Raw genomic sequence first — 12,454 nt, forward strand, 5'->3', positions numbered from 1 at the left:
GCTTCTCCCCCGTCTCGTGTACTAAAAGGTAAGCGGATACCTTAACATTAAGGTGAACGACTAAGACCCTCGATCCTTTTCAAAGATGCCTTATTCCACGTTGTGCCTCCACGACTTTTCGAATCACGGCAACCCCTTTATCGCGACCCACCGTATCTCGCTCACCATAAATGGGTCTGGAAATGGGACGCTTAATAGCTGGGATCACCCCGAGACTGTCTTTGCTAACGAGAACGATGGTATTTTCAAAGGTCTCTTGAGAAATTTCCTTCCCACCACCGAGGCGACGTAGGAATACATCGGGCGATCTTCGACATTACGCTTTCATTCGACGCGACGCCAACGTCGGGAACGCTCGATTTCTGCATCCCGTCGCGGTTACAGATTCCATCGTAACTAAAAGTTTCACGTCGGTGTAATCTCCGGCGATGTATTATTTACTTATCTCCAGCGCGAGTAACAGTCTCGTTAATTCGTAATGCGTTTTAACGATTTCCGCACGCGCGTGTGCCTCAAATCCCCGTTTGAAAAAACGTGGATTTACCGGAAAAGAGAGGAGGCGGGGAGGCGGGGAGGGACGCACACGCGGCACCTCGAAAATGAATATCGGCATTCGCGAGACCGAAATCCTCCCGTAATCCTCCTTCCGATTTAATCCGAGATTCAATGCATTTAAGAATGTATAGTGTGGAACGTGCGCGTATACGGGCCACGCTTCGTTCTCGCCGACCAGGCCGTCCGATATCGGGCTCTTAAATGGATTCGCGCGCTGTATCGTATAGAGTCTATGACCGGTATACCACGCTATTACTGATTGTGAGTCACATCACTTATTTAACACGAGCCAAGATTCTCGTTCGAATGGACCACGGGCTATGTATGACGACCTACATGCGCAGCACGTCAGGTTCAACGTTCAAACACGTTTTCGAGGAATATCTTTATCTGCACGCGTCCCAAAACTTTTCGCCGGACTACTTTGCGTGCACACCGCGACTGTATATACGCGTCTTTATCTTTCCCTTCTACGTTAACTCTCGACTATGCACTTTGCGTCTTCAGAGGCACGTTCTGTGCGAGCGCTTCAAGTACCGTAAATAAATTCTCCACGCAGCCTTTGCTCTCCTTTGAGAGTTACTTTAAATGCAATAAGCTTACGACGCACAAAGGGAAGTAATTTTTGATAATGAGAACATTTGAAGTTGAAGAAAATCTTTATATAAAGGAATGTACATAGCACCAATCGGGACGGTCTCGAGTATTCGTGTTATTTACAGCGTATTTTAATTTTTGAGCAATATTTAATTCTAATCGATACGTAAATCTTTTATGTTCTTTGACTACTTGCATATTTTTATTTTTTTTTCGGGAAAAATTGCCTTTAAATACGTGTTATCAGAGTATATCAAAATTTTACTTTTGCTACTTTTGCTGTTTTCCTACTTTAGCTCTCTTACTTCTAACGAACACTTTAGGCTACCCCGGATGTGGTTTGGGAGTCAATGCTCGGTAGATATTCCGACTTCGTGCAAAGTTTCGCGCGCTATGCCGAAGTTTATTCGATACGATACCGAGCCACTCGGAAAGGGATTTTCGCGGGATTAATCGAAGGTATTTCGGGGTAGAGGGGGGAGGAAACCGATCGTGTCGTGGTAAATTTTCGGCGGCACGTGAAGCACGGCGGGCAACCGAAGGAAATTAATTGCCCAAGTTCGCCTCGATTTTCCTCGGGTCGTTAAAGAGCCGTTCCCGCCGTTAATTGAACCGAGAGGCGATTTTTTACGGTCAGATCTTAATTGCGATTTTAGATTAATCCCCGTTATTAACGATCGCCCGGCGGAAGCGTCGCGCGTGAAAGCTTTAACTGCGCGATCGGAAAGATCAAATTTATATTCGTTAAATTCACGGTTCACGGAAGATCGGATCTGCTGGATAATTTCGGGTGTCCGCGTTAGTCGGCAAATTTCGTTCACGAGGTTGTTCCGCACGATGTAACACGGATGATAATTAATTTTTCTATTACTGTAATACGCTCGATATACAGCCTTTTTTCTTTTCTATGACACGTACATTTTGTGGCATGTATTCCTCTCTGCGAGGAAACGTCACGTAACGCAAAATTTTAAATTATTACTGTTGTGATAGAAATCACGAAATTCACACAACGCGTTTTGACGCTCCGATGTCGCGAGCATCATCACATTCATGTTTAACGTAGGCGTGAAATCTTCGTAAAATCGATTAATTGCTATTAGGCGCGGCACCGCTGCTGTTTGATTTATAGCTGAGTTACGTACACGGCACGCTATAAATTAATAATTCCCGCTTGCCACGAACAAAACAGGCTTTAGGATACGCCGAACATTTCGTAACAATATTGATGAACGAGTAACTGCATGCGATTCTGTGAGTCGGCAACCGCTTGAATTTAAATCAGACTGGATTAACGCGACTTTAAATTAGTTATAATTGTCGATGACTCTGCAGGTCGAGTTCTACGTGCGAACATTTAATTGCAATTTGGCGGTACTGTGGCTTCAAGGTGACATGCGATTCCCTCATTCGCGTGGATTTAATTTTCACTCGCGAGCTGCGACGAAGTTGGCGAAAATCGCATGTTAAGCTCGACTAATTGCCAGTCTGTTTTCGAAAACCGAGAGAGAAATTTAGATTAATCCGCAACAACGTTATCTTTTTTCATTTGATTATCTCCCGTGGCAGCACGATGTGCATTTTCCCTAACGAGCAATAAATAATCATAATCTATTTTTTATACGTTTTATGCAAAATCCTTAATATGAAAACACAATATTAAAAAACAATAAAAACACTCATGAGCCTAATACGTATATAATTAAAGCAATGAAAACCTGATCAAGTAGTTAATGTTATTCAAGAAATCACGTTTGATAAGCAGCTTTCCAATAATCTTCTTAAGAGTTTTACGGGGGGGTATTCTTATTCATTTTCGTGAAGTATCTCTGTAAAAGTCAGGTCATTCAACGAATTATTAGATTTTACTTTTAAAAATTGAGCCATTCGGGCTCTATGTAGGTAAATATCGACAGCAATTAATCGTTGACGAACCTGCGCGTTATTCAACGGAATATTTTCCGCACGTTCAATCAGTCACGCGATAGATCGAGCGAACTGCAGCCGCAACAATAACTTTGACGAACTCTTGTTGCTAGCGTTATTATTAAACTCACCTGCGCTGCAACCATGCCCTGCCTCAATCTCTTGAGATCTGTGTGGCTCCAAGCGCTCCGTGACCAGGGATGAATACCACTTAGGTCATCAAACCTGAACTCCCTCAGCTGGTTCTTCAGGAACTTCCGTATGTTCCAGGGTAGGTCGTTGTGCCTGGAAAGAAACGATATCGATCGATATATGCGCGTACACGTCGCCCGTGACTTTTCCACCCTTTAAACTTCTTAAGCTAAACATGACATGCCGGTGTAAAACAGTTGGATAAACTTATTCCGGCGGAATACACATTCTTTACGCGTGTGCGACACGGAATATATTTCGCGCGCGAAAACTCCTATCAAACACTTCCCCGATAAAATTGTTTCACACGGACGCGCTCGTGGTTTTCCCGAAAAGACAAAGCGTTGCGACGCGATTCTTTGTGAAGAGAATGGCTAAAAACTTGGACATTGACAGAATATTTCAGACTATCTTGGCAAAAATTTTGCAACTTATGCAAGACGCATTCATTTCATTTCTCATCTCTTGTTCGAGCTCACAGCTTAAACTTAATTGCTCCCGGTGTTAATCATACTTCAAACGAGAAAATTCGATGTCCTGTAATTTCGTTCTACAATATCACCAAAGAAACTCTAGATAGCCAAAGTTTGGCCTTTATAACAGCGTTATCTGATGTCCAACTTCAGGTGGACTCGGTAGCTGTGTCAAACTTATTTTCCGCGAAGTTACAGAGAATGCTTCATGGAAACAAGAATGCATTTGCATACTTGTTGAGATGAGATATGAATTTAATTCGTTTTGACGTGCCAAATATTAAATTTTCTTTCGAAATAAGTATATTTTATATTTTATTAGAAAGTGGAATTTTTTGATATTATTAATATTAGAATATTACAAATATATATATATATATATATATATATATATATATATATATTTGTCGCATAATTAAGAACTTGAAAAAATTTTTAAAGATTATTCTTTGACAATACAAGAAACATAATATTTATAAGAAATCTTTATAATTTTTTAATTTTTAAAAATATTGATAAAATGGAACAGAAATACGTAGATAGTATTTAATGACAATATTCGAATAAATCTCATTTAAACGATTCGTAATTGTACAATTACAGCGTGCTCTTCTGATTTCCATATTAATATTTCTGCATTAATAAACATAAAATAATATCATAAATTAACACAGCGCGAGATACTTTATTCACTCAATTTATTTTACTTGCTTTTGTAACGTCTCAATACTCTCAATGCTCGACACGTGTAACGTTGCGCTCGCAGCTAAAAGGTGCGATATATAATATATCATGTATCGCTGGTTACCCGATCAATCGATATTTCACACTCTCTCGTGAATGGATGAAGGAAGCTCGGACGTCGCGGCGTAGAGTATCGTAGAAGAGACACCCGTTGATTACGCGCGCTAATTGTTACAGCAATCGTTCACTCACAGTGGCACTCGATACGAGATTGAAACATATCCGCTTAGCACGAGAAGATACGTACAATCGCGACGTCGCGGCGTCGCGTCGGCTTTCCGCGTACCGCGCGTTTGTCTTTATCAATCGCGTATACTTAAAAAATATTTGCTCCGAGCCGGCCGGCCGGCAGGCACGTTTAAACGTACGGCTGTTAACGGTCGCAAGCTCCTGCGTAAACAACTCGCGCCGCGTGCCTAATCACCCTACCCCCACTCTCACCACTCGTGTTATCGAGGCGCCGCGGTCCGCTCCCCACGCAGGTGTATCATCGCGCGCTCGACTTATTCATTGTTGAAGGAGCATCGACGATCGATATATGAAACGACGCCGATTGAGAAGTGCAAATTATCGTCTCGTGGCGACAGTTTAAGGCTGACAGTTATCCTCGTTAACGATCAAGTGGCAATACAAGACGTATCTAGTATCGAGCTTCGTACATTATGCTCTCTGTGAACTCTGTGATTTTTGGATCGAAAGCGCGATGGTAGCAGTGTGGTGTGTGAAGTGCGGATTTATCGAATTTCCGAATAACGCGATTTAAAGCAGAAAGCCAGTGAGATATATCGAGTGTCCATTAATATCGCATATGTTCGACGGGATTTACGGAATACGAAATGTATCGCGCGTGTTTGCAGTGCCGCGCGTCGATTTTATATTTTTAAACGGTCCGTCGGCGTTTCGATCAGGTGTGAAGTTGACTCGCGTAGGGTCGCGCGGTATCGCGCGGGATCGCGAGTGAAGTGCCGCCGCCATTTTCGTCCGGCCGGCGCGGCGCCGCGGCGCGGCGGTGAGGTGAGACGGATCGCTCCGGAGCTCCGAGTTGCGTGAACGTCGCAACGCGTTTATTGGTGAGTAACGGTCATAATTACAGACGTACGTATACAGCGAATAGACCCGTGTTCTCTCAGATACGTTATCTTGCGCGGCACGAACTCGCGGCGTGCCAGGTGATCTCTGAAATCGCGCATTGCGCGAGGTACGTGTGCTCGAACGATCGAGGTTCGTTCGCCGGGCGAGATCCTTCGCGACGTAGCGACCGATCGCATTTCGCATTTCCGGATATCGCGCGGCGCGATTTATTCGCAATTCGTATTCGCGCGTCCCTTTTGTCGTGATAAGTCGTCGCTCCGAAGTGCGTGTATTGCTTTAACCGTCAGTAATTTTTTGAATTGGAGTCAGCGGTAACGTCGTCAGATGTAGCGTCCGCGTCAGTCCGCATCGCCGCGACGCGTCGACATGAAGTTGGCCGCGCGATTTCCGAACGCTCCTCGTCTCTCCCCGCCTCCCACCCTCACGGCTCACGGCTCTCCGCTACTCCGTACTCCGCTATCTCCTGTGGATTCACGACGTCGCGATCAACGCCGACTGCATTGGACTGCATACCGTGCGAATTCGCGAGACATCGCGAGAGTGGGAGACGCGGACGATAATAGTAAGGTAATGTCTACGTAGGGTAGTTCCTCCGAGTTGTTCCGTGCAAAGTGTCGCGCGACCATTAACCTCACTTCTGCTAGCCGACACTGTGCGATTATCGGCGTGAAAAAGCGCGAATGTACACTGACCAGCATCCGGCAGGAATGTCTGGACATTTTGATATGTATATGTATTATGTCCAGGCATTCCTGCCGGTAGAGTGTACGAGAGGGAATAACGAGGAATTTTTTAACGGATTTTTAACGCCTGTTGAGCCGACGGTCGTATTTTTAATGTTTGAATTCGCAAAAAGTCAAGTCGCGACAATTCACATTCATCGCATCTTACTTAATTGATTTTAGGAGTGCCGTGCAAAGCATCGGCGATGATGGGTTTCAAAGGATTCTGAGAGGAGGAGCAGGCCCGGGAAGGGCATCAGGCAACGCCGGAGCAACTCTGGGGTGAGTAATATTTTATTTTATTTAACATTTGATATACTCTCTTGCATGGAATTAATCATTTATTTTTGTGAAATATCTTTGATATTATATTTTATAGAATTATTTTATAGATTTTTTTAAGTATCAAAATTAATATGATTCTTATATTTATGAGAAATAAATTTTTAATTTATAAAATTTTATATCGTTCCTATAATTAAAAATAACTTTTTTATAGCAGTTACATAATTACTTTAATAAATATCTATTCAAAAATGAATAAAAGAATTCAAAATGTGCATTATATATATATATATATATAATATACAATAATCTCCTTGTTAAAATAATAATTACTTTAAACGCTTGCGTAATAACTTGGATATTTTTTTATTTTACAGATCAACGTAGCTACGATGCAGTTATAACTCCGCTGTTGCGCATCGTACCTGTAAGTGACAAATTATCTTTTATATATCGCATGATATGTTTACATAAGTGTAGGGCGCGGAGGAGAAGACTCCGCGTCTGTCTTTTTTCCTACTACATAAGATAATGATTCCCGGGTAGAAATTTTATCAGGCAATTGCGACGATGATTATAATGGCAGTTTATAATTATCGCGTCAATATTACCGCATCAGAGGCAAGTGCCTGGCGTTTTCTCGCTACTATTTAAATCTGAGCTCTCGAATAGCGGGGGTTTTAAACGGCACAATTAATAATTGCAAAGGTATCCCATGCTTTTAAACTTCGTCCCTTCGTGATCACCTCATACATATTCAGGCAAGGCAATGCGTGTTTAAGAACCGAGATAACTTCGGTGTCGATTTCGCGAAACTACCGACGAATTTTTGCCGTTTGTCGAAGCGATATGGGGGAGGGTTACCGGCGGATCGCCGGTTAAGAGATGGTGGGTAGTGTGAGCCGGTGGTTAATTGGCAAAGCGCGATAAGGTGCTGGTCCCGTATATGCATATGAATGGCGAGTATATTCCGTTTGCCTGCCGCAGTTACGTTACCCGGCATGCAAATAAGTCTTCCGGTCGTGCGCACCGACGCAGTTCGGATCTATTGCCTTTGCGGAACGAGCAGCGAGTTTAGCGGTCGTTTCCAAGGGGGTTACTCGAATGATCGTTCTTTCCGCTTAAAGTTTTCATTAAAAATAATCCGCTAAAGATCAACGCCCGTCCGTTTTACAGCCGCTTCTGCGGATGCACGCGACTTGTAACCGGTTTTTCGCGTTTTACGAGATATGTTTATGTTGACAAATCGTCGTACCGCTCGCTCTTTTTGGGAGCATCAATCGCAGAGAGACACTTTTTTTGGTTTCGCCGAAAATAGATACTTTTGAAATTAATTTTTTTGGGTACTAACAATCAAGAACCCGGACTGGACGAAAATATATCGGTTTGGCTCCGGTTTCGGTTCATTAAAATACTTAATAAAGGTTTCCGGTTTCGATTTCGTTTTTCTAGCTAACAAAAATACCGATATTGCGCAAATTACAATTTTTCCGGTTCCGGTTCATTAAAATTTTCTTGAAATTGTTATTAAATTGAATTGTTTACATATGCATACTGCAGCGTGTGTGAATATGCACTTATAAGTTGTAAATCTTAATTTTTGATACATATGTTTTTATTTTACATTATATACACAAGTTTTTATTTTTTATTTTAATTTATACGGATTGTATAAAATATGTATAATAATTAATATGATGATATTTCGACGTAGATGTCATTTCTTCATTGTTTTCTGTTTTCATCTTCTGGTCTTAATTTTTTTGAAGATATAAATGACTTTTAACGGTACCGGTTTCGATTCCGGTTTTATTATAGGCTTTATAAAATTTCCATACGGTTTACGGTTCCGGTCCGACAAAAATACTGGTTACGGTACGGTTTTCGGTTTTCGGTTTCATTTCCGGTTCGGTATACAGGCGATTTGGCTTGGTTTTTAGGTAAGGGGATATTTAACGAAGGCAAATGTCAAGTTTTTGAGCTCTTACATCATTTAATACGGTCTCCAGATACGAAAAAGTGATTAGGGGACGAAATTTGGGCCCCCTACCTTATGTTTATGTGTACTGACAAATCGACGATTATCTTGCAATTTTTTTTCGATGCTTTCGACCATTCCGGTTTGATTTATGAGCTCTCTGATTCATCATGCTAACCGCGGGCTTACCAGTAAACTTCGTTAGTACCTCTTTAAAGTTACTCTCATGAAACTAACTTGCAACGTTTTAAGGGTTGATACTCCCCGTAACGGTGACAATTTATTTCGCGACCCCGCGCTATTTGCGTGCTACATCTCTATTACGTTATTAACTTTTTTATTAACTTCAGCGTACGCAAACGTTATGGCCTGTTTCATGTATTCATATATTCATGAAACTCGCGAGGAACAGGCTACATTGTGGTGTAGAAGATTAAAAAATTTTGAGCATATTGCCTGATGTTTCGGACAATTTTATTATTATACACGTTTGAAGTTTCTACAGAATCAGATTAATAATCGAAGACAAAAACAAGTTAATCGATAAATCATCTTTTTTTCTTCAAATTCTTGCCATTTATTTCATTTCACGCTTTTTAATATATTCCGTCCCCTTTTCCAACCTTCACAATTTTCAATCAAATGATACAAGTCGGAATATTACGAAAATTAAGCTCCGTCGATGACGTTTTGCGCAGGATGCGAACTTTGGGTCTACTAACGAAGCGGGGTAAGCAAATTTTCCCAATTTACCATTCGAACCGTGAACGGGAGCGGAATCAATGAAATTTCGCGACAGTTGTTCCGCAAAAGTTTGCGTCGCCTGATTTTCGTCATGCGCGCGTGTCCCACCGGTTCGCCCGATTCTCGGACTTCATCCGAGAGTTTTCAGTCACGTTTTGGGATCCAAGATCCAGATCCGATTTCAGGGAATAGGATCCTGTCCCCGGGAGGTCCCCGGGATCGCCGCGCAGTACGCGTTCGAGCAACTCCGTGAAATCGAGTTACGCGTTGCTGCTACATTAACTCCACCGGAAGTTGGTGTCTGTCAGTTCTCGGCGCACACACATATATCGTGGACCCCGACGAGCGTGTGGTACCGAAAATTAGTCTCACCGCATTCGCCGTTGACGATCGTATAGCTGCGAAGATTTGTCTCCTCCGTCGGATATTTGCCGGAGTATCCATCCCTTTGTCTCGCGCATTTACAAATTCACTCGCCTGTATATTCGTTCCTTTTCTAGATACACGAATATTTACTTACACCCTTCTTTTTTTGTAATTATATCTACTCCGATTTGGTTTTCCATCTGACAATGGTCACAGAATTAGAATTAGGATTCGCACAAATTAAGTTCTTTGATTCTTTAACCATCTACCAACATATGGTAGATTAATTCGCTTCTTGCCTGCTACTTCGTATCCGTTCTCCGTAACTATTTTCTCCTCCCTTTATCCGTCTCCCGGACAGTTTATCGTTTACTCTCTCGGCACTTCCTATGCGCTGCAAATTACTCCGTTAATCCGTCTACCACTCAGTATCCTGGCTGAATGAGATCCCGGATTAGTACCTAGCGTGTTTTTGTCCGAATTTCGAGGTACCTTCGGTATGAACGCCGCCATCTGTCTTCCGTCCCGTGCGAAATTTGCGGCTTGGAAACATCTCTCTCGGAAGAAACTTAATTAATTATCACGTCGACTGATTTTGATTAATGCGCAATTTTTTTCCATTTGGCGCTGCGCACGATATATCTCCCCTCTCGTATATTTTTTTCCCAATTATTTGATTGAGTCCGCGGTGACATCTCCGCTATTGTATCGCTTTGTAATCGACGTAGCGAGGAATTGAATACGCCGGAATTGTTAAATTATCTGAAATTTTCTCGCACGCACTGTAGCATAAAGTATTCCTCGCTAACACGGTTTTTTTAATTTTACGACATTATTTTTATTGATATGCGAATTTCTGATTAATTGTTCTCAAGAAAATGGCATACCAAGAAAAATATTATTTCTCATTGGTGTGAATGTAAAATCGTCAAATATGTGAGATCGTAACTTTTTTCCCGGAATCGACATTCAACAGAGAGTGATCACGATCTCAATTGTCGTAAAAATTCGTTATCGAAACGCGGCCGTAGCAGTCGCGCGATATCTGATTATTGTATCTCGAACAATGCGATCGAATTCTTTAGAAAATTCGAAAATCATTGCTATAACGAACTATTTTGTATATAGCAGAGTCTTCGTCTTTTCGCCTGCTTTCATTTACCTGGTTGATACGACTTTTGTATACGAAAATAAAAATCAGAAGAGCCGCGGGACATTTCCAATTTACTTCGAATCTCTCTCGTCGTCCGATTGCAGGCGATTTCATCGAATACAATCGAGCCATCGAGCCTGTTCCACTTTCGTAGATGTGGACTGGGGTGGGGAAATAAGGGTGTTTTCTTTTTTGAGCGGCTATACCTGCATCGAGATAAGAAAGGAATCGAAAACAGGAGCCATGGAACGGGAAGAGTTAACGATACATCCCTCGAAAGAGACGAAGCTTAAGAAGATATATATCTTTTCTCTTATGTTAATCCTTTCTCCGGCTTAAGATTAGAGTCCGAGAATACATATTAACATTTAACATTAACACAATACTTTTAGTAAGATAAATCATTCCAATTTATAATCATAAAATTATTTTAGAGGTAAACTATTTTTTTAATAAAAATATTAAATTTTCTAAGCAAATTGGTAAGGTGGGGGGCCCAAAATTCGTTCTCGCGTCTAATTTCGTCATCTTTAATTTCTCGGTCCTGTCGCTAAAAGCGCTATCGGCGCCAGCACGTGTGTAGTATAATGAAAGGCAAACAGAGTCACTTGTGAAAGTCAAATTTTTGAGCTCTTACATCATTTAATAGGGTCTCCAGGTACGAAAAAGTGACTAGGGGACGAAATTTGGGCCCCCTACCTTATTATTAGTATTACTCGTCATCTTTTTTTTGTATTTTTTTACGATGAAATGTTAACGCAAAAGTATGAACGAATTTAGATCTTATTTTGGAAAAAAAAACATTGAGTTGAAACTAGTGTGCAGTAGTAGCCTAGAAGACACAAAAGTTCGATGTCAGGTTCGTTAATCTAAAATTCCCGCGAACATCCTCAAACGATCTCGCTAATTTTTTGCCTCCTTTGGTTATAATTGATTTTATTAACGAGCCGCGAAGTCATCGGACTTGCGGAACTCGGATGAGAGTCCTTTCGTCAGGCAGCCGTTCGTTAACAGTGCACGAACGAGCGACCGAACGCGGATGGAAAGGAGGCTCAGCCTCTGTCCGATAACGATCGAAGTTCCCTCTTCTTTCGTATCCTCGTTTTAAATCCGCTATTGTACCAAGTAATTCAAGGAAAGAAGAATGGAGACGAATTATTGGTACCGTCGACTGAATTCATTTGTAAGGAAGAATTGTATAGAGTAGGCTACCGTGAGATCATATTATAACGCAATGGGACGGTTCTATATTCGCTACGGGATTTGCGCTCGATTGATAGCCGGCCGACTGGCCGGCCGTAAAAATCATTCTCGTAGAAGCGGCGTATTCAGTTCCTCGCTACGTCGATTACAAAGCGCTCGAGTGTTGTGTTTTATTGAAAATGTTTAGAAAGAACTCTTTTAGTGTCTTGATATTTTTTTCTCTGATTTATTCACCGTATTACCGTACGTATTACCGCGTTTCACTCTGCTGAATAAAAATTTAGGAATAAATTTAATATAAAAGCATTTCACTTGATATCGTGAAATTTTCCTCGGTGGTTATATACCAGTGGAAATGGCTCTCGTTTTCATTATTTCGACGACATTACCTCAATTCTGCTACCGCGAGCATACGCTTCTAATT

At 41.6% G+C, this 12,454-nt stretch overlaps 1 protein-coding gene across 2 annotated transcripts in view; it reads right to left on the reverse strand.

Moving 5' to 3' along the window:
- The window catches only part of LOC112466024 (dipeptidase 1), a 77,417-nt gene that overhangs the window by 56,247 nt on the left and 8,716 nt on the right, over window positions 1-12,454 (reverse strand). For both annotated transcript variants that reach the window (XM_025033880.1, XM_025033881.1), the window contains exon 3: window positions 3,210-3,363. In XM_025033880.1, coding sequence (XP_024889648.1) covers window positions 3,210-3,363 — 154 coding nt within the window. The remainder of the gene's footprint in view (window positions 1-3,209; window positions 3,364-12,454) is intronic.

The sequence above is a fragment of the Temnothorax curvispinosus genome, unplaced genomic scaffold (genome assembly GCF_003070985.1).
Source record: "Temnothorax curvispinosus isolate PA1 unplaced genomic scaffold, ASM307098v1 QBEX01015766.1, whole genome shotgun sequence".
In the NCBI taxonomy this organism is placed as follows: Eukaryota; Metazoa; Arthropoda; class Insecta; order Hymenoptera; family Formicidae; genus Temnothorax; species Temnothorax curvispinosus.